Below are 24,795 nucleotides of genomic sequence, written 5' to 3' on the forward strand. Positions count from 1 at the left end.
GCCCCGAGTCGGTGCGCCATAGGTTCGGGGAAACGGCGACGCTAGAAGGAAGATAACCAGTGGTGGCTGCCGGGTAAAGGCGTGTACTGGGAGGGATTCCTTCGGTTAGTTGTCCTCACTTCCGGGTGCCTGAGGATGGGCAGGCGGGAGGTCCGAGGTCGGAGGCTGGAACCCAGATCCTTTGGCCTCAGGTCGCCTACCTCCCGCGGCCACCAGACGACCGTTGGAAACCGGCCGGCAGCCGCTAGGGAACACCCCCGAACTCTCCTCTGAGCTCTAAACCCCGCCCCTCAAGTCCCGGCGGCGTCTCCATGGCGACGCGCTGCGAAGTGCGGCTGCGCAAGGGTGACGGAGCGCGGACGAGGGGGAGGGGGTGTTTTGGTTCTAGCCGCTCGCCGTCCTTTCCAGAGTCGGTGGTCCGAAAGCTGCCTGTTCTTGCTTTCTTTTCCCTTTCCCTTTCCCTTTCCTTTTCCTTTTCCCAGTCTCTGTCCTCCCTCCCTCCTTCCTCTCTGTCTGCCTCCTTTTTTTTTACTGACGCCCCGGGGCCGGGCCATTTTCCGGGCCGGGCACACTAAGGTGCACGGCTCCGGGGCCCAGTATATGACCCGCAGTCTTGCTACCCCTCGCTTCCCCCGCCCCATGTGGCTGCGGGGCCCTGGCGGCGCTGCCCACTATGGCCCGGAAAGCAGTTAGCAGGAAGCGGAAAGCGCCAGCCTCGCCGGGAGCTGGGAGTGACGCTCAGGGCCCGCAGGTGAGGGCTGAGGGCTGAGGGCTGAGGGCTGGGACTCGAGTGGTAAGGCCGAGGCACCCAAAGAGGGATAGGGTTCGCAGATCAGAGAACCGGAACCGGGATCCAAGGTCTGAAGCCTAGGGATGAGGTGGGAGGCGTAGGGCCCCGGTCTATAGAGTCAGGGCTGGGCCATCAGGAGTTCACTGGAGAGCAGATAGGACGGGGTGAAGAGCTAAAGGGGAACTTGAAAATGGGGGCATATTCTGCGGAAGTCTAGCAGCTAGGAATGGGCTTGAGTAGAAACTAAAATCTGGGTTTTGGAGGAAGAAAAACCGAAGTCGAGGGGAATAGGCAACAAAACCTCCCAAAAGATAGGGGAGGAGGGAGAGAAGCAGGGATAATTGCGTTTCTAACATAGGAAGAAGTCTTGGTATAGATACCCAAGCCCTGAGCTGGCACTTGGACCCTTAGAACAAACAGCAATTCCCAGGTATTAGCCCTATACTGACCTCTTTGGAGGGAAAGACCTAGTTGGACGCGTATTCTGACTGATTTCCCGTGCCTCCCACCCCGTTGGTGTTTGATTTTGGAATTCTACAACTGCCTGGAGCGCGGGCCTCGTGACATGGGGGCCGCCATTAATAGTGCGTCCTGGAAGACCTGGGACCCTAAATCTGGCTCTTCGGGCTGCATCCTTCATGCTCCGCGGGGAGTACAGGCTGAGAGGGAGAAGGGGGCTGGGTAGAGATGCAGCCCAGGTCGGTATGGTAATCATTCAGCTCCTTATTACCTTCCCTGTCAAGGCTCTATCAAGGATAACTTTAGGGACTGAATCTTTCACTCCTAAAAGGCCTAGTAAACCTTTTGTCCTCTTTCGTCTCTGCTTCCATTCCCTTGTCTTTTTATTTCTTCTTTCTCATAGGTAGGTTTGATTAGGAACAGCATCTTTTCAGTGTTGGAAGAGTTAAACTGGACTGTCTGGGCTGAGATTCCTGTTCTTGTATTTCTGCTGCATGTAAATCCTGCAGGATGAGTTCTTGGTGATTTCTTTAATACAGTAGGATCGCTTCTGAAGGAAGGTAGACAAAGCCCTGACTTCTGATATTACTTTCCACAGTTTGGCTGGGATCACTCCCTTCACAAAAGGAAAAGACTCCCCCCAGTGAAGAGATCCTTAGTGTACTACCTGAAGAACCGAGAAGTCAGGCTACAGAATGAAACCAGCTACTCTCGTGTTTTGCATGGTTATGCAGCACAGCAACTTCCCAGTCTCCTGAAGGAGAGAGAGTTCCACCTTGGGACCCTTAATAAAGTGTTTGCATCTCAGTGGCTGAATCATAGGCAGGTGGTGTGTGGCACAAAATGCAACACGGTAAGTTTCTGGGGAGGGGGGGGGGGTGAACTTTATCCTAGGCCCTGGATATATGGCTCCACAGGCTCTAGACCTCTGATTGCTCATTTTCCCTATCAGTTTCTCTTGGGAGAAGATTTCCTTACTCTCCTTTCCATTTCCCTCTATCTGTTGGTGACTTCTTCCTCTCCTTTTTTGCTCCTTTTCCTGCTTCTAAATTTCTGATAAGTCTTCAGAGGAGTCTATTTCTGTAGGCCTCTTGCCATATGGATATGTCACTGCTTCTAGAGTTTTTTTGGCTTCATTTTTTGTTCTTGTTGCTTTTTAAGTCAGAGTCCTCAAAGTAAAGATGGAGGAAAGAGACATTAGAGGAAAGACTGAGCATCATTCAGGATACATAAGAGTGAAAACCTAGATGTTAGCTACCAACCTAAAGGCATATGTAGAAATATTTAAAATAGCATTTAGAAAATACTCACTTTTGGGTAATAGAATCTAAAGATGTATTTGTTGTGAGAAAGGGCAGGGAATGTGTGTCTGGTGGTATCTTTCAGGATGTACATGTTTTCTCTTTGCACAGTAGTCTTGAAAAGGATTCAGAAGAGAGAAAAATTAAATATAAGTAGGAGAGTGTTTTTATATAGAATGACATAGAGGACAATTATATTTACTTATTTTTTTGTTACTCTTCATCTGAGGGTGCTTTTCCATTGATTTTTAGAATGATTTTAGAGTGAAAGGGAGGCCTGGTCAGTGTGGCTCAGTGGTTGAGCGTTGACCCATGCACCAAGAGGTTGCCGGTTCAATTCCTTGTCGGGGGACATGCAGGAGGTGGCCAGTCGATGTTCTCTCTCATTGATGTTTCTATCTCTCTCCCTCTCCCTGCCTCTCTCTCTAAAATCAATAAAGAAAAAAAAATTTTTTTTTAAAGAGTGAAGGGGGGAGAGAGAGGGAGAAAACAAAAGAGAAACATCAATTTGAGAGAGACACATTGATTAGTTGCCTCCTGCATGACCTCGACTGACCCCAACCAGGGCCGGGGATCAAACCTGTAACCCAGGTACTCGCATTGTCTGGGAATTGAACCTGTGACCCTTTGTTCCACAGGCTGATGCTCTAACTGCTGAGCCAAACTGGCCAGGGCTTAGAAGACAATTGTAGGCACAGATAAAATAAGTCAATCTGTGATTGATTATGGTGGATATGATTGAAACAGAAGGGCACAAATAGCATGATGTCAGAGGAATGGCAAGTGAAAGGAGGCAGGGCCTGGAGGTGGGAAATAATTCTTAATGAAGTGTGAGAAAAGATCAGATGAGGCCCAGCTGATCACACTCTGTGACTAGAAAAGTAATGTCATGATGGCTGGGTAAATTTCCCTGGATGGAAATGTATCTTGGATCAATTGGAAGAGAGGTGGTTGCTGTTGATCAAGAAAGTCTTAAGTACTAGGAGAAGTGTTTGTTTTTAAAAGACATGAGCAAAGATTTAAACATGAGTTTTTAAGGAAGGAAATAATACCATGGTGGTTGGGGCCAAACTTTCATTTCCTCTTCTGTTGAAGGCTGTTTCTCATACAGAAGCCTCTCAAAACTAAGTAGTTGTGGCAAGCCTGTACAAAACTTCATTTTTCTACTCTCTCAGGCCGTCACTATTGTCACTCGAGTTAGAAAGAGTCTCTTATTTGGAGAAATTCATTTCACTCCCCACACATACCATTATGTTATTTTGCCCAGGAAATGTTGCTAAATTGTCAGTTAAAGTAATCATCATAGTGTCCTGCTCTGGCACTTACTATCTTGAAGGTGAGAATAATATTAAGTGATAATTTAACCTACTGTTAATACATACCTCTTTCTGTCTTCCTATGTCCTCATGACCTTAAGCGGGGGTCTGTTTTCTTTTTATAGTTAGTGTTTTTTTGTTTTTGTTTTTGTTTCTTTAGCTTAGCTTTCAGAAGCAAAGCAGGGAGCCAGGAACACTGCTCTTCACTGAACTTTGTGCCATTTGGCAAATGATTCCTTTAGCCATGCCTTTGTTTCCCTATCTCCAAAATGGGAGTAGTAATATTAGTGCTGAGAAGGTGGCTATGGACATCTTGGGGAATACTTCAAGTCAATATTTTACTTACTCAAAAATAGTATTAGTGATAGTGAATCCAAAGTCTTTTCTAATGCTCTTGGTACTCCCTAAAACTTCCCTCAGTTAGAAAGAAAGGAAAATTATTTAAACAATTAGAACTGTCTTTGAAATAATATGAGAAGATTTTTGAGAGTAGGAGTTCATGTTGGATTCTCAGTAGTATGTTAAGTGTTAATGTATTGAAATTTTACCATCAATAAAATGATTTACTACATTAAAGGGATAAACACTTGGAAAAACAAAAAATAAATAAAATGATTAAATGTATTCAGTAGGAAAAGTATGCTACAACTATTTATATTCTAAAATCACCTATTAATATGTATCTGCAGGTTAGAAGCTGTTTTTCTTTTACGTGGGTTTCACCAGCATTTAACTGAAGGTACACAAATGCTAAAAAGCCAGGTCATTTCCAAGTTAACTGGCTTGGGGCTATAATATTGAAATCTCTGCTGAGGCAGTGAGTCATCTTCTGTGATAAAAGCAACAGAGATTTTCTGTAGCTTGATTCCTGGGGTGGAAATTGTCCTGTAGTATGGGTTGACAATCAAATTAGAAGGCCAGTAAGCTCAGGAATAACAGCAAAGGTGGCCAGCCTATGCTTTAATAATTAATAACACTAGTACAGTTATGTTTTTACTAAATTATTTAAAGAAGGAGAGGTAATATGGCCTTAATTGGAACCTGGGTCTGAGAACCAGGATGGGTAGGTATATTTTCCTAATTTAGGGTTACAAACTCAGATTGTGTACAAAGCCAGACAGAAAATCTAAATGAGAGAATCTTGCCAGGCACACAGAACAGTAAGAAGTAGTAGAGACTGCAAAGAGCCAGAGAAGAAATTTTTGACTCTAGCCAGTAACAGTCATGTAGCAATTTGGGCCTAGCATGAATAAATTTTTTTTTTTTAAGATAGACTGGGAGGAAGAGAGAGAAACATCAATGTGAGAGAGACACATCGACTGGTTACCTCAACTGGGCCAGGGAAACCTGCAACCCAGGTACATGCCCTTGACAAGGAATTGAACCCTTGACCCTTTGGTTCTCAGGCTGACACTCTAACCGCTGAGCAAACTGGCCAGGGCTATTTTTTTCCTTCATTGATTTTTAGACAGATAGGAAGGGAGAGGGAGAGAGATAGAAGCATCGATGAGAGAGAACACGATTGGCCACCTTCTGCGCACCCCTCACTGGGAATCAAGCCTGAAACCCAAGCATGTGCCCTGACTGGGAATCTAACTGGGACCTCTCAGTCCATGAGACGATGCTCAATCCATTGAGCCACAATGGCCAAACTTAATTTTTATTTTGAGAGTACACTTACTAAAAAGCTGGGGACAGTGAAATAAGGAAGGGGTTAGAATAGAAGAAACAATAGGAGAGAGCTTAGGTGGGGCTGCTTTGGCTCTCTAGAAATGTTATAGGAAAAACGTGAGTCTTGCTCTGGCCTGTTTGGTTCAGCGGTTAGAGCGTCGGCCTGCGGTCCAGAGAGACCCAGGTTCGGTTCCCGCTAAGGGCACATACCTCGGTTGCAGTTTGTCCTCAGCCCTGGTTGGGTCATGCGGGTGGCGACCACTCGATGTGGCCCTTTTATGTCAGTGTTTCTCTCTCTCTCTCTCTTTCCCTCCCACTCTAGCTGAACAAAAAATGGAAAAATGTCCTTGGGTAAGGATAAAAATAAAAATGAAAAAAGAAAAAAAAAAGAAAAACATGAGTCTAGCCCTGGCCAGTTTGGCTCAGTGGTTAGAGCATCGACCTGCAGTCCAGAGAGACCTGGGTTCGGTTCCCACTAGGGGTGGTACCTCGGTTGCAGTTTGTCCCCGGCCCTGGTTGGTCGTGCGGGTGGCAGCCACTGGATATGTCCCTTTCATGTCGATGTTTCTCTGTCTCTCCCTCTCCCTCCCACTCTGTCTGAACAAAAAATGGAAAAATGTCCTCAGGTGAGGATAACAAAAGAAAAAAGAAAAACATGAGTCTAGGTGGGGCTGCTTTGGTTCACTGAGAAGTCAAAGAAAAGGGGGTCTTGGAGAAAGGTTCAGGGTATTAGCCTTGGACGAGCTGCCGCTGCCCATGTCTTCCTGGTTGCAAGTCTCATGGGGTCCCTTAGAGTTTAGGAAATGCATACCTGTAAGGGAAGAAGAGGGAGAAGAGAAAGGCACAGGCTGAGGAATATTGATAATCTGGTGTGACAAGAGCTTTATGTACCTAGAAGAGAGTTAGTTGTGAGATTAAGGTTGGAAAGTTTTCATTAAGATCAAAATTGTGGAAGCCCTTGAATGTTAAGCTTGAATTTTATTCTGTGGGAAATGGAGAGATAAGGGTAAGGATCTGTTTGTTAATTCTCACCTGAGGATATTTTTCCATTGATTTTTAGATGGAGTGGGAGGGAGGGAGGGGGAGAGAGAGAGAGAGAGAGAGAGAGAAACAAACATTCATGTTAGAGAGATACATCAGTTGGTTGCCTCTTGCCTGACCCTGACCGGGGCTGGGGATTGAACCTGCAACCCAGGTACATGCCCTTGACTGGGAATCAAACCTGAGACTCTTCAGTCCATGGGCTGATGCTCTAACCACTGAGAAGACTGGTCAGGGCCAGGATAGTTTTTAAGTGTGAAAGGAATTGAAGTAATATTTCTGTATCTCATTGGTTAGAAGGTAGTGAGATAATTTTGTAGTTTGTGTCCATATTTATTAAATCCATAAACATTTATTGAACGTTAATTGAATCTTCCTATGTTTAGCAAGACATTACCTTGTGTGGTGTTCCAGTGATATAAAAACAACCTTCCCCAAGAAAACCATACACACACGCACACACACACAAACAAATCCTAGACACAGCTGGAAGGGACTATAAAGATACTGGAGTCCTAACCACTGACTTCCTCCATTTCTTATTTTATAGTTGAGAAAACAGATAAAGGAGAAAAGTGATTTGCCTGAGATTTTATTATGAGATAGGTGCAGAGTTAAGTTTGGGCCCCAATTTTCCTTATTCCTTATCAGAATTCTTTTTTGAAAAAATATATATTTTCATTGATTTTTAGAGAGAGGAAGGGAGAAGGAGAAAGAGATAAAAACATCAATGTGAGAAAACCATCATTCGGCTGCCTCCTGCATGCCGCCTACTGGGGATTGAGCCTGAAACCCGGGCATGTGCCCTCACCAGGAATCAAACCGGTGACCTCTTGGTGCATGAGTTGAGGCTTAACCACTGAACCACATTGGCCGGGCCAGAATTCTTCATATTATATATTATACAAAGTACTCCTCACATTTTTTCATTGAAATACCCCTAAAGGCAGAGGACTACTCAGTGAATGGACAGTACTAAGTAAGCAACTGTGAAATATCTTTGAAGTTCCAAGAATATCTTAAATATTCTTCATTCTCCATTTTATACTATAATATATTAATGATTCTCTTAATATAAAATACTTTGTTGAGGAGAGGGTAGAAATCTTTCTTCATCTCCTAACTGATATTCCAGGAAGATGAGGTACCAGTTTTTCCTGTGAAAAGCAGGGAGGGGTCCTGGGCCCTTTGCTTAGATATATGATAGTAGTTATATATGATATATAACTACATGCAAAGTTTATTACAACATAGATGTCTTATTAGTAGTTCCATCCGGGAGTGCTCCAAGGAGGAAATCATTCATAGAGTTAGGGCATTCAGAGAGCATTTCCTAGAGGAGGAAGGGACTTCAGCTGATAAGAGGGAAACAGGTGTCCAGTCCATAGCAGAGTCAGGAGCATAGAAGGAAGGTTGAGGAATTCTGAAAAGATCTATTTGGCAGAGCAGAAACTACAGAGAACTAGACTGTGACTTAGTCACTGGGGAGCTGGATGGCAAAACTAACTGAATCTCCCTCGGGTAATTTTTTTTAATTTTCCCTTTGTTTCATGTCTAGCCTTTAATAATGAATAATCCTGTTAATCACCTTTCTCATCTGGAGAATTGAGTCACATGCTTGGCAGCATGGCTCTTGGTGAATTTAGGGCCTGTTACTGGAGCCCTGGAGCCTTGGAAGATAGGAAAACCTGGGTTTCGGAAGGCAGAGCTTTCCTGCAGGTGCCTGGCAGGCCAACTTCCTAGGGAAAGTTAATTACAAGACTCTAGTTACTTCAGTTCCTGCTTTCCTTGGACCCTTCTTTTAGAAACCTGTCTTCCCCACCTCCAGGCCTAATTACTTGAATGGTTGCCATAATGCCAAAGGAATAAAAAAATGCCATGAGCTAACCTAGCATGGCTTCTTTTGCCAGTCTGCCTTCTTTTAAATTGATACATGTTTGATTTCTGATCATTTAGGCCTTTGTTTCCCAAGTATGATCCAGGAACCACCTGCATCACAATCACTTGAGGTATGTTTAAAATGCAGTTTCCTAAAAAATAAAATAAATAAATAAATAAATAAATAAAATGCAGTTTCCCCACTCCAGTGCTGATTCAGGATTTCCTTCAGTGAAATCTAAGAATTGGCTTCTTTTTTTTTTTTTTAAGAATTGTTGTTTCTGGCTGGTTTGGCTCAGTGGTTAGAGCGTCGGCCCGTGGACCAGAGAGTCCCTGGTTCAATTCCCGCTAAGGGCATGTACCTCGGTTGCAGTTTGTCCCCGGCCCCAATTGGGGTTGTGTGAGTGGCAACCAGTCGGGGTGTGTGTGTGTGTGTGTGTGTGTGTGTGTTTCTCTCTCTCTCCCTCCTTCTCTCCCGCTCTATCTGAAGATGAATGCAAAAATGTCCTCAGGTGAGTATTTAAAAAAAAAAGAATAGTTTGTTGATTTTTAGAGAGAGAGGGAGGTAGAAACAACCATGTGAGAGCCCAACATAGATCAGCTGCCTCCTGCATGCCCCCTACCAGGGATCCAGCCCACATCCCCCTTGACCAAGAATTGAGCCAGCAACTTCTTGGTGCCCTGAACGATGCCCAGTCAACCAAGCCACACCGGCCAGGGCAGGAATTGGCTTTTTAAACAAGCTCCCAAGCTATTTTTATATGAATCACTGGCTTAGACTTCATGCCATATAGCAATAATTTTGCCACCTTGTTAAATGTAGACCAGTTGTTTGAATCTTTATATTTTTTTTATTTTTTATTTATTGATTTTAGAGTGAGAGGAAGGGAGAGAGAGAGAAGCATCGGTTTGTTCTTCCACTAATTTATTCATTCATTGGTTGATTCTTGTATGTGCTCTGACTGGAGATTGAATCTGCCACCTTGGCGTATCAGGACAACTCTCTTAACCAACTGATCCACCTCGCCAGGGCTGAATCCTTGTATTTTCTAAACCACACTGAAGGCACAGATGGGGGTATCAGATTTAATAAATCTGGAAGAATTTCTTTGTAGGCATCTTGGTTAATATTCATTCTGCAGCCAGTAGGGTATAATTAAATCTTATTTCTGCACTTTGAAGAAACCTTGACAAATGATTTCTTCTATTTACTTACCTGCTTGTGGTCTCATTAAAACAAAACAAGAGATTTCCCCATTATTTTTTTAGGTCATAGCTTAGCCCTTTAGTTTCCAAGTTTTTGGTCTCTTTTTTAAGAAAAGTGATATGTATACATATATCAGAAATATCTGCATTTATACCAAAATTTTTGATTAAATCATTTTGTATTGTATATGTGGGTTCAGACATTATGAGTTGAGTCTGGGTCCAATTTTTTTTATTAACGTTATGCCCTTAAATAAGCCAGATATATTTTAAGCCTTCTCTGACCTTTAAAATAAATAACGAGAGTAGCAGAGTCATGAAGAGAATTAATGAAACGTTGGTTAGCACAGTTCCTAGAACATGTGCTTAGTAAAATTGTTCATGTTATTTATGGTGGTGGTGAAGGAGGAGGAAGAAGTGTAGAAGTGGTTTGATGGTTTTAGGCTCTAGGTGTATTTCTGGCCAAATTCAGGTACACTTAAGAAATGAGCATTTCTCTATCCTATAAATGGCTGCTTTCTGTATGTTATTCACATTTTAAAATGATTCATTTAGATATAATTGATATAAGAGGAAGTAAAATTTGTAAATAACAGAAAATTATATTTAAATTTCATAATAGAAGGAATATAGATAAAAACAATTTTCTGTGTACAAATTAAAGTAATATCCAGTTATTTATTTATTTGTTAATTTTAGCTAGAAAGAGAGAAAAACATTGATTTGTTATTCCACTTATTTATGCATTCATTGGTTTCTTCTTTTTTTTATCCTCACCCGAGGACATTTTTCCTTTTTTGTTGTTGTTCAGATAGAGTGGGAGGGAGAGAGAAGAAGAGATAGAGAAACATCGACGTGAAAGAAACACATCGAATGTCTGCCTTCCACACGACCCAACCAGGGCCGGGGACAGGCCACAACCAAGGTACGCGCCCTTAGCAGGAACCAAACCTGGGTCTTTCTGGACTGCAGGCTGATGGTCTAACAGCTGAGCCAGACTGGCCAGGGCTTTATAGTTTCTTCCTGTATGTGCCCTGACTGGAGATCAAACTCACAACCTTGGTGTATCCGGGTGATGCACTAACGAACTGAGCTATCTGGCCAGGGCAAGAAGTCTTTTAAATTTTTTTTCCCTTTATTGATTTTAGAGAGAAAAAAGGCGAGGGACAGAGAGATAGAAACATTGATGAGAGAGAACATCAATTGGCTGCCTCCTGCATGCCCCCCATTGGGGATTGGGACCATAACCTGGGTATGTGTCCTGACCTGGAATTGAACCAGTAACCTCTTGGTACATGGGTCGATGCTCAACCACTGAGCCACACCGGCTGGGCTGGAAAAGTCTTTTTTAATAAGATAATCATTAGAAGCCATTTTATCTAAATGCTAACAATGGAATACTTAAACAATTTATGGTAAAACAAATCTGCACGATATTATGCAGATATTAACATAATTATGAAGACTAATAACGTGCAAAGCACTTGGTATGTTAAATGTAATGAGATAAAATTCTGTCTGCTGATTATAGTTACACACAATTATATATGCATGTAGTTAAGGACTAAATAGGAACTTGACAAATGAAAACATTTGAAAAGAGGATTCTGAGTGATATTTCTTGCATTTTTATTTCTATTCTTGCTGATAAAGTATTTATTATCAATGAACTCTCATTTTAAAAAAATGTTACTTCAGCTAGATAAACCTTTTTTTCTTAGCCTAAAGCAATGGTGACAGTGACCTTGACCAATTACTGTTCATTGCATGTCTTGTTTACTGATAAAAATTTAACACAGTTATATATTATACATCTTCTCTGGGGAGAGGGAGGGAGTGAGATAGGGGCTTGAAAATAGAATATATAGCGAAAGGAGTTTCTCTTCTTGGCCACACATGGAGTTTTCTGGAGCTCAAAATAGCACCTAGAGGGAGATCTTGCTTCTCAGCGGATAAATATACAACCATATTGTCCTTAAGTCTTTGTGCTGTAATACCCAGGAAGTAAGAATATGGCTTTACCCAGTCCTCTGTGGTGTTTCACTAAGTTAAAATTGCTGCATTATAATTAAAACTATTCACCTGTCATTAATTTCTTTAGCATAAATTCCTAAAATTGAAATTGCATAGTTTACATATTTTAAATTTTTGATGCGTATTGTCTGACCACTTTCTGTTGTGTTTCTTGGTTTTAGCTCTCTGTTTTGCTCCTCCCCATCTTCTGGGTTTGGGATAAAGAATGGAATCCTCTTTGATTTTGGTTGTCTTTCCTTTCCCCAACTTTCAGCAAATTTAGGCTGCCTACTTGCTTTTCACTGTCTGACTCAGTCTAGTTTATCTTGATGTCTATGTGACCTGTGTAGATTTGCTTTCCTTTCTCCATTAGGCTCCAGCTGAAGCACTCTTTGAGTTTTAGAAACTTTGTGAGCCCCTCCATTTTATTAAGCCACTTTGATCTTTCTGTGTATGCACATTTGCATGTGTCTGCTTACACATTCATGCATGCAGAGAGGTACTCGCTAGACTTACAGTCTTCCTGATTATAAGGCCTTTGCTTTCTTTTTTTATCCCTCTGTTTTAGAATGTAAACTGTAAAGAGCCATTGAACCTCAAGTTTATCTTGCCAGGCAGCTAGTTTCTGGCAGGGTTTCCAGTAGGTTAATAGGGAGTAGCCTCATTCTGGGAAGTGTTATAGGAGCTGCATGAAGCCTTGGCCCCTTGTCAGAGAGCTTGGGGGAGATGTTCTGTGGCAGCTCCTCCACATCACTGTCCTTTCCCTTGAAGAAGAAAAAGGGCTCTATCCTTCACACATGGTGCTTTGTCATTCCTTTGAAAGAATGAGGTGAAGTTGGGGGTAAACTCTTGATTTCCTAGGCCCTCTGCAGACTCAATTGTCATCTATTTTTCCATCACCCTTGTAGCAAATGTTTTTCATCCATTGTAGAAACTTTTCTTACACCCTGCAAAACTAAACAAACGTGAGCATAGTATATTACTATTAGCTATCACTTGTTAAGCACCTGTTCTGTGCTGAGCCCTGTCCTAAACACTTTATATTTTATTTGGTCTCCTAGTAACCCTATGAAATAGATAATATTCAAGTTTTATAGATAACAAGATTCAGAAGGGTTAAGTGACTTCAGCTAATAGATAACCGATTTGGAATTCAGAATAACCTAGATCTCTCCCAACTCCAAAACTGCAGAGGTTGGACTTTAGACTTTCTTGGACATGAATAGATGAAACCTTTTCTGGATGATGGAAGTGGAGAGAATGGCAAAGGAATAGATAAAAATAATTCTTAAAGATTTTAGCCAGCCCTCAGATTCCACAGGAAAAACTCAGATCTGCAGGTTGCAGGTCAGTTTACTCTTGTGTCGTACCAAACTCATTGCCCTCAGTGTACAGAGCTGATTCTCTTCATATCACTGCTTCTCAAACTTCAGTGGACTTGGAGATCTTGGGAAACTACAGATTCTGATTTAGACCTAGGGCAGGGCCTGAGATTCTTTGTTTCTAATAAGCTCCCAGGTGCTTCTTTGAATAACGAGTCTAGATCAGTGATTGTGAAACCTGGGCAGTAAACAGAGTCTCCTGGAAATTCTTGGGGGATAATTCCGTTTTCTTGACCTCAAACTCAAGTTTCTTTTGTTTTGTTTTTTTAAATCCTCATTTGAGGACATGCTTAGAGAGAGGAAGGGAGGGAGGAACATTGATCAGCTGCCTTCTGTATGTGCCCTAATCAGGGACCAAACCTACAACCCAGGTATGTGTGTTGACTGGGAGTTGAACTGGCAACCTTTTGGTGCACAGGAAGACACTCAACCAACTGAGCCACTCTTGTCAGGCAAATTGATTAATTTCTAATTGGAGGAGTTTCAGAGTAGGGCCTGGAAATTGTTTTTGTTTTGTAGTTTTTAATTTTTTTTTTTTTTTAAAGAAAATTCCTCGGGTTATTATAATAATTTGGGAATCACTGGTCTAGCAACTAACATATTATGAATACATTGTCCACACAACACAGAGGTGTAAATGGACAGTTAATTTTGCTTCATTAAACATTTGAAGGCTTGAGTTAGAGATTATTTATTTAAAAGAGTAAGAAACCCTTCTTTTTAGAAGGGCTAGTTTACAAACCCCAAGAGGAGGAAGTATCCCCGAATCTCAGAAGGAAATAACTAGGAATTGGAGAGCCACTAGGAATGAAGGATGGCCATACTTCCTCTCTTCTGTTTTCTTTCTCTGGGGAATTTCGGCTTTGGTAGAAAATGGCCACCCAGACAGTCTAGTGCCATCAGCCAGTTCCACATTTCTGAGAGAATTTTTTTTTTTTTAATCCTCACCTGAGGATATTTTTCCATCTATTTTCAGACAGAGTGGGAGGGGGAGAGAGAGAGAGAGAGAAAGAAACATCGATGTGAGAGAGACATACTGGTTAGTTGCTTCCTGCATGACCCTGACCAGGGCTGGGTACTGAACTGCAACTGAGGTACATGCCCTTGACCGGAATCAAACCCTCGACTCTGGTCTGCAGGCCAATGCTCCTAACTGCTGAGCCAAACTGGCCAGGGCTCTGAGAGAATTTGAATGATGTAATCGAATCTAGCCTTAACTGGTTCTCCCTGAGCCAGGAGACCACCCCTGGACAGTGCTCCGCTCGAGTGCAGGGAAAAAGTGATTACTGCACGTGCTTACTATGTAGCTTTGCATTTATTGGGGCGGGATTATAGAACCAAATAGATAAATCCCCTGCTCTTGAAATTGGGAGGGCCTTATTAGCTTAATGGAGAAGAGGGACAAGATTTTAAATCACTATGATGTGATCTAAATTGTGGGTAAACAGCTATCCTGAGAGCTTACAAGAGAAGAACTCACCCTGATGGGGTAGTTCAGTTGGTTACATTGTTGTCCCAATACTCCAAGGTTGCGAGTTCAGTCTCTGGTCAGAACATGTACAAGAATCAGCCACTGAATGCATTAATATGGAACAACAAATCAGATATCTCTCTCTCACTTCCTCCCTAAAATCAATAAATAAAAATAGAAAGAGAGAGAGGAACTTAACAAGCCTAGACATTTAGAGACATGTCCAACCTGAATCATGAAAGATTAGCCAGGTAGAGGGAAAAGAGTATGGGAAAGTATTTCTGGCATTACGAACAGCATGAGCATGAAACAAAATAATTATACTTCATTGATTATTTTTGTATGAATAATAAGCAGCATTTATTTATGGAACATAAGGTCCAAGCAAAATGTGAAGCTGGAGAGATAGGTGGGAGCCAGATTAAGGAGAATCTTTATGCCATGCTAAGGAGCTTGGATGTAGGTAAAGGGATAGATACCTTTGGTTATTTATTTAAAATAACATGGGCCCTGGCCGGTTTGGCTCAGTGGTTGGAGCATTAGCCTGAGGACCAGAGAGTCCTGGGTTTGGTTCCCGCTAGGGGCACATACCAAAAAAAGATACTAATAAAAAATTTTAAAATAAATAAAATGACATGGGAGGATTCCCATTTTTATGAATATGACTGGTTATAGTATGGAGAAGAGTTTTGATGGTGACCTTCCTTGGAAGCACAAAGAGTAGTTGCAATTGTCCAGAGGAGAGGCGGTGAGAGGATGGAAAGGAAAGAGTCAACTGTAAGAATATTTAGGAGGTAGATTTGGCAGGACTGGATTGGATGATGGAATGTGGGAGAAAGAGAAGTCTAGGATAAATCCCAGGCTTGGGTGCCCGGGTGGATTGTGGCATTAGATGAAATGAGCAGTTTAGGGAGGAAGATAATTTCTTTAGACATACTGAGTTGCAAGTTAGGCTGGGGGTCTGCCTTATGTAGTCTGCCTTAGGGGCTTACATTGTAGATTCAGGAGTGGTAGTTTCCCACTCCCCACTTCACCTCCTTTGTAAAATGTTTCCTCAGCCCTCTCTCCCTGACACTCTTATTCCAGCTATTCCTCCTTTCCTTTTTATATTTTAAGTTTAAGGCTTATCTAGTTTTTCTTTATGTGCAAGCAATAGCTTACATTATACAAAGATTTGACATGATTTGGCTTTGCCACAAGAATTGTTGACAGGATTTTAAATCAACTTCCAAGACTATAAGGTATATGAGGTCAGAGATTATTTCTCTCTTATTCATAGTTACAATCCTAGCACCTAGAATACTACTTGGCATTTAGTTGGTGCTGAATGGAGAGAATCATTAAATCACATAAAGAGTGGAAGAGATGACTGTCTGGAATGCTCTTTCTCTAAGACTGATCTTTCCCATAAAACATTTCTCTAAGTTGAATCTTGGAGAGTGAAAAGGGGTTAGATTGATAAAGGGGTGGAAAAGAATATTTTAGGAAGATGCAGCAGCGTGAGCAAAGGCATGGAGGCAAAGAACAGAATGATGTGTGATAGAGATAAGCAGTGAGATATTAATAGCTCTTACCTTGTCGTATGTCTCAGGTCACTCCAGCAAAGGTAGTAACATTTATAGGTACGTTTAATAGTGGTTTTGATGTGTTCTGGGAATTGTGTTTTGTTTTTTGTAAGTTTCTAGGCTTGTGTAGATAAGAATTTAATATCTAAAATAGGCCCAAACTGACAGAAAACCTTTAGTCGGGTTCTTTTTTTTTTTTTAATTTTAGAAAGGAGAAAGAAAAAAAACAACATCGATTTGTTGTTCCACTCATTTATGCATTCATTCATTGGTTGACTGTTTATGTTCCCTGACCCGGGATCATACCCACAGCGTTGGCATATGTGAATGATGCTCCAGTCAATAAAACTACCTGACCAGGGCTAGTCAGATTCTTTAGGTCCATAATCTAATGCAAGTCCTCTTTTGAATCTGTCTTTGAATCCCAAGCAAAATTTACTGCTTCCTAATCTGTGTTCTTGTAACATATTATCTTGTCTCTGTTATATTATTTTCTAGTTTCATTTGACTAGTAACCCTGCAAATGCCTCTAATAATTCCCAGTATCTAGCATGCAGTAGGCATTAGTTAAATGTTTCATGGATAATGGAGTGAATGGAAGTTTGTACTCAGGGTCAACCACATTAAAGAGGAACTATTTAGCTTGTATCCCTTTTCTCTTACAGCTCTTTGTAGTAGATGTCCAGACAAGCCAGATTACCAAGATTCCCATTCTGAAGGACCGGGAGCCTGGAGGTATAACCCAGCAGGGCTGTGGTATCCATGCCATTGAGCTGAATCCCTCTAGAACACTGTTAGCCACTGGAGGAGACAACCCCAACAGTCTTGCCATCTACCGGCTGCCTACACTAGATCCTGTGTGTGTAGGAGATGTAAGTTTCCCTAGGAGTTATAGTTAGAGGTAGCCTTGTTTTTCCACAGAGCCTAGTAGGTTGCATGGACCCTCTTCCCATAGCCCTTGGGAAGGGATAGTTTCCTGTAGATTTCTGCTGACTCTAGGGGGGTGGGGGTGAGATGTGGAGGTGGAGATTCAGAATAGGGCCTGGACTCCCCATAGGTAGCATCAGGTATATTGACAGAGAGTATTTGTTTGAACGGGCAGGAGCAGTATACCTCAGGGGCCAGCAACAGTGGGTTAGTGTTTCAGTCCACTTTCCACACACCATCCATCTGCACATAGTTAGAGAGCAAAGGTTGTTAAATCATTCAGCAGCTATTTATTGAGACTTGTATGGCCAGCCATTATATTAGATACTTGGGGCCCAGCAGTGCATAAAAGAGATAAAGCCCCATCCTCTTGAAGCCTGCATTCTAGTGAAGGGCTAGATACTCACCAGCAGTATGTCAGAGTTGATAACTGCCATGGAGAAGAGTAAAGGAAGGCTAAAGCAATGAAAGTGTGGTGGAGAATGCTATTTCAGAAGTTAGACTCACTGATAAGAATGACATTTGAGCAGGAAGGCTTAAAGAAAATGAGAGTGCAAGCCATGTTGAAGTATAGAGGTAGAGAGTTCCAGACAGAAGGAACAGCAAAGAGGACAGTTATAGCTGTTGTCCCAGGAAGCAAGGGAGAAGAAGGTATGATGAGGTTGGAGGGATGAGAAGTGAGTGATTGTATGTAGAAGCCCCAAATAAGTTACCCAGAGATGGAAGGCCAGATCTGTGTGTCTAGCAGATAGGCTTATTGTCCACTGGAATGCCAGTTTTATCCCAGCCTTGAGCTCCTCAAGACAGAAGTGAAAGATTATGGGGTCATATCCTATGTGTTAAAATCACTAGAGATCAGAGTTGTAATTTTTACAAAAATATTTTCAGTCAGACTTGTATGCTTTTCAAAAGTGTGCATTATAATTCTTATTTTACTAATTTCCTCCCCCCCCCTCCCCCGCCCCGTACCTGTCATTCCCTTTCCAAGGATGGGCACAAGGACTGGATCTTCTCTATCGCATGGATCAATGACACCATGGCTGTGTCTGGTAAAGTTGCCTTTTTGTAGGGAGTTTTGGTGTGGTAGGGAGGGAGGGAAGCTAGAAATTGAAAAGGGATAGTAGTGTGAATGAAAATAGCCCAGTAAACAGACAATCAACCAGGTGTCAGGAGATCTTGTTTCTAATATTGGCTCTTTCTCTAGCTTACCACCTTGACCTTGGATAATTCATTTCCCTTGTATATTCCTGTATATTACTGGTATGTTTCATTTATTTTTCATACTCTGCCTTGTTCCCAAAAAGCATGTATAATGGCATATAGCCTAACGTTTTTGTGGGGCTTCATTAAAATAATGGTTGTTGCCCTAGCCAGTTTGGCTCAGCAGTTAGAGCGTCAGCCCATGGACCAGAGAGTCCTGGCTTCAGTTTCCGCTAAGGGCAAGTATCTCAGTTGTAGTTTGTCCCCGGCCTCCTTGGGATCATGTGGGTGGCAGCTAGTTGATGTGTCTTTCTCGCATTGATGTTTCTCTCTCTTCCTCCCTCCCTCTCTCTCTCTCACTCTGGCTAAAGATAAATGCAAAAATGTCCTTGGGTGAGGATAAAAATAAATAAATAAATAATAATAATGGTCGTTAACATGTTTTGGAAAAGTTGACATGCTCTATAAAGTATTAGGAGCACTTATCATTTTTCTGTACAATTTAACTATATAGTGTTAAATTTGTTATTGATAAAAGCTGTATATTTCTTTCCCAGTGGTAGAATGGTCAGAAAAATATATGGAAATGAGTGTAGAGAAGATAACCTAGAGATACACAAATACTTTCTAGATATCCACAGTAGCCTAGGAGGTAGGCTCAGTGCTAACCATTTTTACTGCGTATTCATATGTAAAAATATAATCCCCCACTCCAGCTTTCCAAATAAAAATAATCTTATTAGTTGCTAAAATAAGTACTTCACATATGTTATCATATAATCCTCAGGACAATACTAGAGGGTTTGCATTATTAGCCTCATTTCACAAATGAGAAAATTTAGATTCTGAGAGATTATTACTATAACTTGCCAAGACCACACAAATAGTGAGAGATGGAGTCAGGATCTGAGTCCAGGTCTGATTTCAAAGCCCATACTTAAAACTGCTACAAGTAAAGCTAAGGGAACATAAATGTTTCTTCTTTCAATTCTTTGCAAGGCAATAGAAAGCAGCCAGGAGGGAAAATAAATCTAACAAGCATATTCACAGGTCAAAATTACCCAACAGTGGTTTAGAAGTTTTTGGATTCCCTGTTATTTGTTTCTACAAGGAATGAGAGGGCCAAGGCTGTCATGTCACCTCTATAGTAGGGACTATTTGTATGTCAGTAACCTGCACTAAATTTGGTTGGTGGAAGCCAGAACTGATCTGTGTTTGGGATCCTCCCATTTCTTTCACATACCCTGCCAGTGTCCTATTTTCAAGCTGATAACTCCCAAGTGTGCATTTCCTGAACAATAACAACAGGATTTTTTGTTTTTGTTTTTTATCCTCACCAGAGGACATTTTTGCATTTATCTTGAGATAGAGTGGGGGAGAGAGAGAGAAACATCGATGTGAAAGAGACACATCGAGTGGCTGCCACCCACACAACCCCAATGGGGGCCTGGGACAAACTGCAACTGAGGTACGTGCCCCTAGCGGGAACTGAATCTGGGCCTCTCTGGTCAGCGGGCCAATGCTCCAACCACTGAGCCAAACTGGCCAGGGCAACAGCAGGTTTTGCCACTGCTATTAGAGACCTGAATTTGAATCCTGGTCCTCCCACTTATTAGCACTCTGATCTTGAACAAGTTACTTAAATTTTTTGAAAGAGGCTTGGGTTTCCTCATCTGTAACATGGATATGATTATATACACTTAAGAGGGTCACTGGGAAGATTAAATGAGATAATGCATAGTGGCTGCCATATTGAAAATGCTCAATACTTGTTCATCAGGGCTAATATTCAGGCTTGATGATAGGCATCAACTCCTGAACATTCCACCTCAAAATCAGTGTATTCAAACTCATCCATTTCCCTTCCAAGACTCCCCCTCCCTTGACATATATTGGTGAGTGCTCCCACCTTCCACCCAGTTGAAAAGCCGGAGAACAAAGACTCATCTTAGACTCTTTAGTTTTCTTAGATTACCAAACCATGTTGATAATTGTTTTCTAAAATATCTCTATATCCATCAGTTTTTTTCTATCATCCCTACTCAAGTGCCCATCATCTATCTCTTGCATTACCCAAGTATCCTTCCATATTTTCTTTTCCGCTTTTAGTCTTGTCTTCTCCAATTTGATCTTTTTTTTTAATCCTCACCCAAGGACATTTTTCCATATTTTGTTCAGATAGAGTGGGAGGGGGGGAGGGGGGGAGAGAGAGAGGGGGGGGGCGAACATCGACGTTGAAAGGGACACATCGAGTGGTTGCCGCCTGCATGACCCAACCAGGGCGGGGACAAACTGCAACCAAAGGTACATGACCTTAGCGGGAACCGAACCCAGGTCTCTCTGGACCGCAGGCCGACGCTCTAACCGCCGAGCCAAACCGGCCAGGGCTCCAATTTAATCTTTATGTTGCTACCAAATTAGTTCTTGAAATAATTTTTTTTATTGTAAAAGTAATACACGTAAGACAATTTTTTTCCTCACCTGAGGATATGTTTATTGTTTATTTTAGAGAGTAAAGGGGAGGGAAAGAGAGAAAGAGAAACATCAGTGTGACAGAAACATCTCAGTTGCCTCCTGTATATGTCCCGACTGGGGATTGAACCCACAACCTTAATATGTGCCCTGACTGTGAATTGAGCCCACAACCTTTTTGGTATAGACAATGCTCCAACCTAGCCACCTGGCCAGGTCTACACTTAAGCAATTTAAAAAATACAGATAAACAGAAAAGGAAAGAAGACTTACTCATACTGTTTCTACCCAGAGATAATCACGGTGAACATTTTGTAAGATATCTTGCTAGTCTTTTCTTAGGACATGTTTTTTAGTTGTTTAAAATGGGGTCATATGGAGGGATGGATATATGCATAGATGTTATGATATATCAAGTAGAATAAAATGTTGATGATAGAATATAGGTATAAGTATACAACTCATTGTAAAATTTTTTCAATGTTTCAAGATGCTTGAATTTTTTTTTTTTAAATCCTCACCCGAAGCCCTGACCAGTTTGGCTCAGCGGTTAGAGCGTCAGTCTGCAGTCCCAAGAGACCCGGGTTCGGTTCCCTTTAAGGGCATGTACCTCGGTTGCAGTTTGTCCCCGGCCCTGGTTGGTCGTGTGGGTGGCAGCCACTCGATGTGTCCCTTTCACGTCGATGTTTCTCTCTCTCTCCCTCCCACTCTACCTGAACAAGAAATGGAAAAATGTCCTCGGGTGAGGATAAAAAAATAAATAAATAAATAAATAAATCCTCACCCGAAGATTTTTTTTCCATTTTTCTACAGACAGAGTGGAAGGGAGGGAGGGAGAGAGAGACGACAGACAGACAGACAGACAAAGAGAAACATCGATGTGAGAGAGACACATCTACCGGCTGCCTCCTGCGCAACCCCAACCAGGGCTGGGGACCAAACCGTAACCGAGGTACATGCCCTTGACTGGAAATGAACCTGCGACTCTTTGGTCCGCGGGCTGATGCTCTAACCGCTGAACCAAACCGGCCAGGGTGGAAAACTATTTTTTAAGCATTCATTTTATGTAGAACAATCATTCTTAGTACAAGAAGTATAGTCCCTATTGGTCCATGGAAAGCCTTCAAGAGGCCCATGAATCTCTTTGAAAGTAAATGTATGATGTGGTGTTTTTGTGTATTTTTCTAGAGAAATTGCCAAGTCTCTTTTCTTTTTTTTTTTTTTATCCTCACCCGAGGACATTTTTCCATTTTTTGTTCAGGTAGAGTGGGAGGGAGAGAGAGGAACAGAGAGAGAGAGAGAGAAACATCGACGCGAAAGGAACACACCGAGTGGCTGCCACCCGCACAACCGACCAGGGCCGGGGACAAACTGCAACCAAGGCACGCGCCCTTAGCGGGAACCGAACCCGGGTCTCTCAGGACCGCAGGCCAACGCTCCAACCGCTGAGCCAAACCGGCCAGGGCGCCAAGTCTCTTGAAGGGGGTACAGGACTCAGAAAAGGTTAAGCAACAACTGATGTAAAATGAAGATTCCTGAACCATACCGCCCAGTAGAAATCACTTGTGTGTTTATGCCTAAGTAACCTAAGTATTTGGCTTCAGAAATTCCTGAACTTTATCAAACTCTATTTGGAAAAATTTCACCAATTGCCCCGGCTGGTTTGGCTCAGCAGTTAGAGTGTCAGCCGCGGACCAGAGAGTCCTGGGTTTGGTTCCCACTAAGGGCATGTACCTTGGTTGTGGTTTGTCCCCGGCCCCAGTTGGGGTTGTGTGGGTGGCAACCACTCGATGCATCTCTCTCTCACATCCATGTTTCTCTCTCTCTCTTCCTTCCTCTCTCCCTCCTGCTCTGTCTGAAGATAAATGCAAAAATGTTCTCAGGTGAGGATTTAAAAAAAGAAAGAAAGAAAAGCTCCACCAATCATGTTATGTTTAAAGGTTATATTTTAAAACCTAGCTCTTAGCCTGGCCAGTGTGGCTCAGTGGTTGAGCATCCACCCATGCACCAAGAGGTCGCTGGTTCAATACCTGCTCAGGGCACATGCCCAGGTAATGGGCCTGATCCCCAATGCGGGGTGTGCAGGAGGTAGCCAATTGATGTTCTTTCTCATCAATGTTTTTATCTCTCCCTTCTTCTCTCTAAAATTAATAAAGGAAAAAAAATTAAAAAACAAAACGAAACCTAGACCATAGTCAAATCAACCCTTTGGTGTAGATATTAAAATGCATACTGTTCTCTGTTTTGGAGTGGGCCACATGACCAAGCTTCAGCACCTATGAGGATGATGCACAAAGAGCTACACAAAAAAGCCCATCTTGGCTTCTGTGGGACTGTCCTATAGAGAGTTAAATATATCTGACATTTGTGGTTTCCTTGGCCTGCAGGCTCACGTGATGGTTCTATGGGACTTTGGGAGGTCACAGATGATGTGTTGACCAGAAGTGATGCAAGGCACAGTGTGTCACAAGTCCCTGTGTATGCTCACATCACTCACAAGGCCTTAAAGGATATCCCCAAGGAAGACACAAACCCTGACAACTGCAAGGTCCGTGCTCTGGCCTTCAACAACAAGAACAAGGTATGAGCTTACCAAAGGTTCCTTGAAGTCTATTCCTCTTGCTTCAACTTCTTGGCTTATGTCTTAGAAGATATGCTTTACTTCTCCTTCCCCAAGTGGGTGCTTGCTGCATAGCTTGGTTCTGAGCCCACAGAGCACCTCTTAAAGGCTAAATAATGGATGTTGATGGGAAATTTTAACAGATTATGAAACCCACCCTTTGGAGCTCTGCTATATTTCTCTGTATGGTCCATATTTAGTGGGTCACTCTAATTTAACTGTCTCTTATTTGTATATGCATTTGCAGGGGTTCTATTTTGGGTGTGATTTTCATATATGCCTCTGAAAGCAATCACTTTTCTTTTTAGTATTCAATTTATTTTGACTCTTCACGTCCTCTTTTGAACACTGCCACCAGATCTTACCTAATTATTATATTAGATCTCCTGAAACTGGGGTATTAACTAGTGTTGGGATGGAGACCCCGAGCCAGAAAATGAGAAAGGCTTCTCCCACAATCCAAATCAGGCCACAATTTGAAGAATAGTTCCCTTAGCCTTCTGTCTCCCTTCCATATTTATGGCTTAGGGCCAGAATTATCTTGCCTAGTTTAGACCTTCCACTTATAGAAGCTCTCACAGTGAGACTCACAAAATTGTCCTTCATGTGTGTGCTCTGCTTTGCGAAACAGGATGTCATGGGAATGATTGCATAGTAAGGGCTTTTTGAATCATGGTTATCTATGATTATTGCTAGAAACTGGAATTGCTTCTTGAGTTTTCTCAAGAAGCAGCATCAATTTAATAAGCTGTCCAGCTGCATTCCATAGGGCTGATAATGAGATGATACTCCCTGGCACCCAGCTGGAATCATCACAAGATAGGAATGAAGAATGGGAGAACTGGAACTTCAAGGTCTTCCCCTGCTTACTGTTGTATATTAGTCACTACAGGTTAGAACATAACCTGTTTTTTATTACTCTTATAGGAATTGGGAGCAGTATCTCTGGATGGCTACTTTCATCTCTGGAAGGCTGAAAATACACTATCTAAGGTATGAACATAACTTAGTAGTTTTACCTATAATTTTACCTTATGGTTAAATTACTGTAATTCTCTCTGAGCCTTTTCCTTCTTGTTTAAAGCATCAGTGCTCCAAGGGTCTGGGTATGTGGCTACCCTGTGCATGAAATCCTGAGTCTGGCATGCCTCTCATAAAAGTCTTTAAAAGAGATCAGAGGGGAGCAGTTCTTTCACATTGCGGGAACTTGCTGAGAGGCTCCTTTAAGAAGCAGTCCCCCGATCCACAATGGATTTAAGCATTTGCTTATGGATTGTTGACTCTGGCATGTTGTGAGTACAGGAAAACCTAAATGTTACAAACCATTGGCAACTGAAGATCAATTAAACTAAGATAAATCATCTCTGAAATAATCATATAAGGTAATAAGAATATGGATTTAATTTATATTTCCAAGCAACTTTTGCATAAAGTTAAGCCTACCTGTGGATCATTGGCTTCTTCTCATCCCAAAGACCTTTGC

At 42.0% G+C, this 24,795-nt stretch overlaps 1 protein-coding gene across 4 annotated transcripts in view; it reads left to right on the forward strand.

Moving 5' to 3' along the window:
- Window positions 1–356: 356 nt before the first annotated feature.
- Window positions 357–24,795, forward strand: part of DCAF12 (DDB1 and CUL4 associated factor 12) — a 29,395-nt gene continuing 4,956 nt past the window's right edge. For 2 of the 4 annotated variants that reach the window (XR_004959467.1, XM_036260343.1), the window contains exons 1-6: window positions 357–751; window positions 1,848–2,102; window positions 16,759–16,965; window positions 18,009–18,069; window positions 23,080–23,273; window positions 24,240–24,305. Coding sequence is in view for 3 of the 4 variants with exons in the window: in XM_036260343.1 (XP_036116236.1) it covers window positions 674–751; window positions 1,848–2,102; window positions 16,759–16,965; window positions 18,009–18,069; window positions 23,080–23,273; window positions 24,240–24,305 (861 nt within the window). In the remaining variant the exon portion in view is untranslated. Of the gene's footprint in view, window positions 752–1,847; window positions 2,103–8,534; window positions 8,588–16,758; window positions 16,966–18,008; window positions 18,070–23,079; window positions 23,274–24,239; window positions 24,306–24,795 lie in introns of those variants that run through there. The other 2 variants (XM_036260345.1, XM_036260344.1) reach the window with 2 other exon arrangements.

This window comes from Molossus molossus, unplaced genomic scaffold (assembly GCF_014108415.1).
Source record: "Molossus molossus isolate mMolMol1 unplaced genomic scaffold, mMolMol1.p scaffold_m16_p_14, whole genome shotgun sequence".
Lineage (NCBI taxonomy): Eukaryota > Metazoa > Chordata > Mammalia > Chiroptera > Molossidae > Molossus > Molossus molossus.